Source organism: Medicago truncatula, chromosome 7 (genome assembly GCF_003473485.1).
Source record: "Medicago truncatula cultivar Jemalong A17 chromosome 7, MtrunA17r5.0-ANR, whole genome shotgun sequence".
In the NCBI taxonomy this organism is placed as follows: domain Eukaryota; kingdom Viridiplantae; phylum Streptophyta; class Magnoliopsida; order Fabales; family Fabaceae; genus Medicago; species Medicago truncatula.
Window position 1 is genome coordinate 50,229,609 of NC_053048.1, and position 6,643 is coordinate 50,236,251.

Below are 6,643 nucleotides of genomic sequence, written 5' to 3' on the forward strand. Positions count from 1 at the left end.
GCTTCAATGGTAACATTGCAATGCATTATCCAATAATTTGCGCTCATTTTAAAATTTTCTTATCGAATAATTCGGTTGCTCCTTTAACCATCAATGAAAGTTCTTATATTATGATAGTTATCAAACCAAATAACATGTCATATCATTATCAACTCCCTCAACAAAAACAAAAACACGACCTTTTTACATTTGGCTAGGGTTTGGGTATGAGTTCGGGGTGAGTACATATATCGCCGTTACCCGTCCCGCACCTATATTATGAAATTGGGGAAAACCCAAACCCATACCCAAACCCAGTCAAATCGGGGTTGGTTTGGGCGGTACCCATGGGCACGGGTTTTTTTGCCATGCCTATTTACGAGCAAATTTATTATTTGTAAAATGATTCTGCAATTAAATGCACTCTTGATTCAAGGATGGCAATGGATACCCTATGGGTAGGATACTGTAGTGCCTTTCCTTATACCCACGTTTGTAAAAAAATACTCATAATGAAGTCCGTACCCTCGTGGGGCAACAACTTTAGTGTCATTCCCTACACTCTATGGATACCTTAGTGCCCATATCCGCACCCATCATCAACACTTTAACTATGAAAAGACAATAAAAATATCACAATTGAAATAAAAACTATCACTACAAGAAAATTGCCATATACCTACGGAGGTTTATAGTGACGGACGAAAATCTGTAGGTATTGATATGTTTTACCTACGGAAGTGGCCGTAGGTATAGGTATCTTAAAAAAAAAAAATATAAAAAGTAATACAAGAGAGCGCGCCTAATGAAAACTATAGACCGGGAAAGATCCCGCTTTTTCCAATTTTTCCACCTCTAAATTGAAAATATATAAAAAAAAACTCTAAGAAAAACAAAAAAAAACCCAACTCTTCCCATTCCATAACACGGTTTCATTCTTCACCCATTTCAGAATCCAAATCAAAATCTCACTCTTCCAAATCCTGAAATGGCCAAATCAAAACCTCACCTTTTCTTCCCTGATTGAAACCTCATCCTCTCTTGTTCTTCCCCGTTCCCAAATTGCAACACTTTTCACACCCAAATCGAATTCCTTGAAGATCAACTGAAAGAATCTGAAGTCAAATCCCTCTGTCTCAAAGCAAACGAGATCCTGTAAGTCATCAATTTTCACGTTTCTTCTGTTTTTACTTTCTATAAGTCATCAAAGGACAAAATTCTGTTATTAGGTTTTCACTATTTTCACTTGATTTTTTGATTTATTTTTACTATAATATTTGTTGATTTTTTGATTTGTTTTGATTATGGTTTTAGTATGATAGTAACAATTATCTTTCAAGGAAAGTTAGTAGGTTTATTTTTTGATTTGTGTTGATTTTTTGATTTGTTTTGATTTGTTTATTTTTACACAGCAGCAACAATTATTTTAATGAAAAGTTATTTTATTTTAAGGGTATCTTTCAAGGAGATTTAGTAGGTTTGGGGAGTGTTTGGGTTGATGTATTTGCTCTTATATACTGGCATAAGTGTTGTGAGACTGTTATTTGGCAAGAACTTATCAAAACAGCTTATGACATGTTCATAAGCTGTTTTCAGCTTATTCTCATAAGTCATCGAAGATAGGCTATTAAAATAGCTAATAGTTTATGCAAAAGCAATATAACTTGATTTTGGCAAGAACTAATAGTTTTGTAAGACTGTTGTTTGGCAAAAACTTATGAAAACAGCTTATGACATGTTCATAAGCTGTTTTTAGCTTATCCTCTTAAGTCATCGAAGATCTTGATTTAACTTAGTTTTCCATTTAAGAAAATATAAAGAGAGGTTCTGTGAAAAGTAATGACAATGATGAACTAAAGACATATGTAAAAAAAACTGGTTAAAAAGACAAATAGCGAAGTAGCGAGACTGAAGCAATTATGGCCAAATCAACAGTTGTAACTCATTCACATATTTTCATGAATTTTCATTTGCTATATTTAGCCCCACATTACTTTTAATTTACATGTCATTTATTTATGTTATACCATTTGGAACTAGGTGTGAATCAAATGACGCATATAGTTTGAATGTTAACAGAAAGTTGAAACAATTAATGAGAGATGTAGAGATGCTAGGTGTTAGTGTTGAAACTGAGCTGCATTTGTTCTTTCCTGTTTGGTTAGGCTTCGGTGTCTCTCCTTATAAGTCATCACTCATCAATGTCCACTGATGTAGTTAGTTGGATGTATATAATAAAGATATATTCTTGTTGTGAGATACTAATATTGTGAAGGTAATATAAAACCAAACATATTAGTATTATACATCTCTGACTTAAATTGATGGAGTAAGTCTGTAACTTTATTTTGATCTACGGTTGTAACTCATATTACAATTACTTAGTTATGATGCTTTATGGACATCTTAATATTACTTTGTGTGCTAATATATTGAGTTGAGATTATTTTAAAAATATTTTCATATTTAGAGCAGCAATGGCTAAAAGAAGGAAATTGAGTATTGGGCATCGAGAAAATAGTAATGAAGGAAGACAGTCCATTCCCACTAATTCAAACTCAACCAATGTGCAAGGAAGTAATGGTGCAGAAACTGGTTCTGGTCCTAGTCATACAGAAAGTGTCATGCCTGAGTCTGTAGAATCTCACTCAATTCCTTCTGACATAGAAGCTGAAGAAGAAGAAGAACGTATTGTGGAAGGTATAAATGTTATATACCATTTTCTATTTTGTTTGTTTTGTTAATTCTTTGAATTTGTTTTTATGTTATTATGTCTTTCCTTTTACTTGTGGATGTAGGACCTAAACGACGTAGAGGTCCAACAAGAATGTTAGATATATGGGAAATGGAGGATGATTTCATAATTGTTAAGTTGGATAACTTTGGACGACCAATTGGTGATGAAGGGACAACTTTTACTCGTTACTTAGGTAGTATTGTTAGAAGGTCTCAATATGCACCCATCAACATCAAAACTTGGAAAGATATGCCCTCAGATAATAAAAAAGCGATGCTGAAACAAATAGAGGTATTAAGTTTGCAAGTTTTTTAATTATTTGTGTATCAGAATTTGTAATATAACTTACATTTTTTATTTAACATCTCTCAATGTGTAGAAACGATTTGAGTTTGTTCCTCCAATAACCGATGAATTGCGAGAAATGATAAAATCTGATTTGAATGAAAAATGGAGACAATGGAAGGGTGATTTAAAGGCAACTGGATTTGACCCAAGTAAAACAGTAGATGAAATTGTATCTGGAATTGAGTTACGTGATGCTAGGATTGACGAAGTTCAATATCGTGGGTTGGTTGAATATTGGTTCTCTGATGAAGCAAAAGTAAGTCTAAGTCATACATATTATACGTAATACACTAAAATGCATATTATTATGACTAATATTTTATACCAATTGTAGAAAGCGAGCGCAATCAATAAACAAAATCGTGCCAAGTATCAGGATGTCCATTGTATGGGGACAAAAAGTCTCCCAAAATTTATTGATGAAAAGGTTTGATTTTTGTATTTTTCATTGGATGAGTTGTATTTAAAAACAATAAACATATAACCTGTTTGTTTGGTTTTTAGATGAAAAAGGGAAAAGGAGTGATGCCTGGACGTCAAGATATTTACATTGAAACTCGCACACGTAAAGATGGGTCAATTGTCAATGAAAAAGCTGCAAGAATGATTGTAAGCATCTAACATTTTTGGAACGCATAATGATTCTCTGTTTTTCTGAATTTTGAATCGAATCCCTGTTATACCATTTGAAAGTATGATATCTTGCTGTTGTTTGATTTCTTGTAGTAATTATGATTTGGTGAGATATGGAAAACCATGAGTGAGTAGAGTATTGTTTGTTGTGTGGCTTGTAAAATATAGTTTAGGTGCTTTAGCATGTTAGCAACAAGATCAACAAATTAAATGCTTGAGTAAATATTTTTGTCACTATGTTTTGCCAACTGCTTGTGTATTAATAGCAGCGCCAAGAAACTCTCGTGCCTTTTCATGCATGATTGCCAACTGTTTTTAATTATGTTTTGGGTTTCAGGAAGAACTAAAAAAACATAGTAATGAAGCTGGAACATCTCAATCAACTCAAAACAATCAGGGTTCTATGTCTTGGAAGGATGACATATTTTCTAAAGTACAAGGAGCTGCAAAGAAGGGGCGCGTGCGATGTATGGGAAAGTTACCTAAATCTAAAAAATCAAAGGTTGATTTGTCTGAAAATGAAGAGCTGCGTGATAGAGTTAAGACTATGGAGGGCTTGTTAGCAAATGTCATGACTTTGATTCAAAGTCGATTTTCTGGAGAAGATGTGAATGAGATAATGCAAGTTGCTAGACAGGTACTTCTGAATTTTCTAATCTTCATATAAAACTACAAGTTGCTTCATTGATTTAAGAGAACATGGAATTTATATAATTACCTGTTTATGAAAACAATGTTGGTTTTGTGTTTGAGTTACACAATTCGTTGAATTTCGCATGTGGTGGTTCGAACCATTTAGCAATACTCTTGATTTAATACTAATCTTTATCTGCAATTTTCAATTTTCTGTGATATAGGTTACTGATGCTTCTAGTGTTCCTAACCCTTTGAATTCCCCTAGTCCAAGCAATAATGAAAATTAATGAAAATGGTATCCAATTAAATATCACTAAAGTTGTTAATATTTTCTTTGTTTTTTTAGGAGTGATATTCTCAATGTTGAATTGTGTTATTATTCATCTTTTCTTTTTATTTCTTGTAGGTGAAGATGAGGAGGCTAATATGGAGACTTGAAGATGAAAATTTGAAATTGGAAACTAGGCTAGACATTGTTTTGGTTCTTTTCTCTATTGACATAGTTATATATAAGGCTTTGTATCCCGAATATGGATTTGTCTTGTTTTGGTTAATGCTCTAAAGTACAATAGGATTGACATGATTTAGCTTTTTTTAATTTCTATGTTTGAAAGAATTGGTTTTAATCTTCAATATATATGGTATGGAATCTGTTTTTGATTTCAAAATATATCCATTTAATTGCCTAGTTTGTAATTTGATTAATTTCATAAAATAAAATTTTCAAATGATATAGCATCAAGAATGTGATGTGTACATTAATTGCAATGAAATGCGTACGGTAACAAATTTATACCAACAAATGATAGGTCTTGGCAAGTTTTTAGTGACGGAAATGTTTGTAGGTAAAAACCATTTGCAGTTCTATACCTACGTCCAAATCTGTAGGTAAAAAGTTTTTGCATTTCTGATTAAGTTCTATACCTACGCCAAAAATCCGTAGGTAAAACATAATTGTTTTCTCCAACGGCTATAGATTCCGTAACTATAGGCTGTAGCGACGGCTCAAATCCGTAGGTATAACACCAGTATCCACCACGAAAAAAATTGCCGTAGGTATAGGTAATTTGGCATATACCTACGGTAAAAGGATATTTACCTATGGTTTTCGGCTGTCACTAAATGTGAAGTTTCTTGTAGTGTATGGTACAAAAAAATTCAAATCAACTCAAAAAAATAGTATGAATCATAGTATTTAACAAAATAAAAAACATGCAAAACATCCTTCAAAAATTATATACTAACATAAAGGATCAATTATTGTATTAAGTAGTTTTTAGGTTTAGTCTTCGACTTAAATAGCTAAATAAATTAATTAATTAAACATCAAGTATAAATAAATTAATTGTATATGAGTTTATAGAGTAGTGAGTGAAGACGTGTTAGATAACATTACCTTTATCATCATTTATTCGTTTCAAAATAAATATCATTTAAAATTTTTAGAAATGTATTAAGAAATGTAAAGATTAAAATAAAGATGACATATATTTTACTAAATTATCCTTATTAATTATCCACGTCTTTTTTGCGATCAAAGTAGAATGAATGTTTTATTAATAGAGTCTTGTACAAAGATGGTAATATTGAAAAGAAATGATTAATATTGTATTAGAAATTAAAAATAACATAGTATTTACTTGTGCTCCGGGGCATTCTTTAAGCACTTTAAATAGCAAGTTTTTAATGAAAAGTTGTGTATTACATACATTGGAAATTGTAACAGTTGACTTTTTAAAAGAATAATATCTAATTTTAGGATGCTTAAAGAGTGCCCGGGGGCATTCGTTAACAAGAGTAGGGATGGCAATGAGTACCCAATGGGAAGGGTACTACAATGCCCATCCCCATACCCGCATTTTTAAAAATTACCCGTGTCTGTACCCTCGTGGACAACAACTTTAGTGCCCTTCCCCATACCCTATGGGTATCTAAGTGCCCATACCTGCACCCATTACCCGCACTTTAACTATGAAAAAACAATAAAAACATCACAATTGAAATAAAATTATGATCAAAATCTTTTAAAATTAACTAATAAAATAATAAGAATCGTAGTATTTAGTCAAATTAAAAACATCCAAAATATCTCTAAAAAATTGTACACCGGCAGAATGGAGTTGTTACTGTATTAAGCAGTTTATTGGTTTAGGTTTTAGTTTAGGCTTAAATAGCTAAATTAATTATTTAATTATACACTAAAAATAAATAAATTACTTATGATATTAAATAAATATGTATATGCGGGGTTGCGGGGCTGGGCAGTATAGTACCCTTATCCGTGCCCATATCCATTTAAATTCGTGGGTA

The 6,643-nt window shown here is 32.0% G+C and overlaps 1 protein-coding gene across 2 annotated transcripts; it reads left to right on the forward strand.

The window, feature by feature from the left end:
- Positions 1-869: 869 nt before the first annotated feature.
- LOC112416450 (uncharacterized) lies at positions 870-4,916 on the forward strand. 2 transcript variants are annotated; one of them, XM_039827267.1, is made up of 9 exons: positions 870-1,134; positions 2,450-2,679; positions 2,778-3,007; positions 3,096-3,320; positions 3,399-3,491; positions 3,569-3,673; positions 4,035-4,334; positions 4,555-4,628; positions 4,740-4,916. In XM_039827267.1, the coding sequence occupies exons 2-8, from the start codon at positions 2,457-2,459 to the stop codon at positions 4,618-4,620; spliced, it is 1,242 nt and encodes a 413-aa protein (XP_039683201.1). In that variant the 5' UTR covers positions 870-1,134; positions 2,450-2,456; the 3' UTR covers positions 4,621-4,628; positions 4,740-4,916. The 2 variants fall into 2 exon arrangements, with proteins under 2 accessions (XP_039683201.1, XP_039683200.1); XM_039827266.1 differs by having other exon boundaries at positions 2,455-2,679.
- The last annotated feature ends 1,727 nt before the right edge of the window (positions 4,917-6,643 follow it).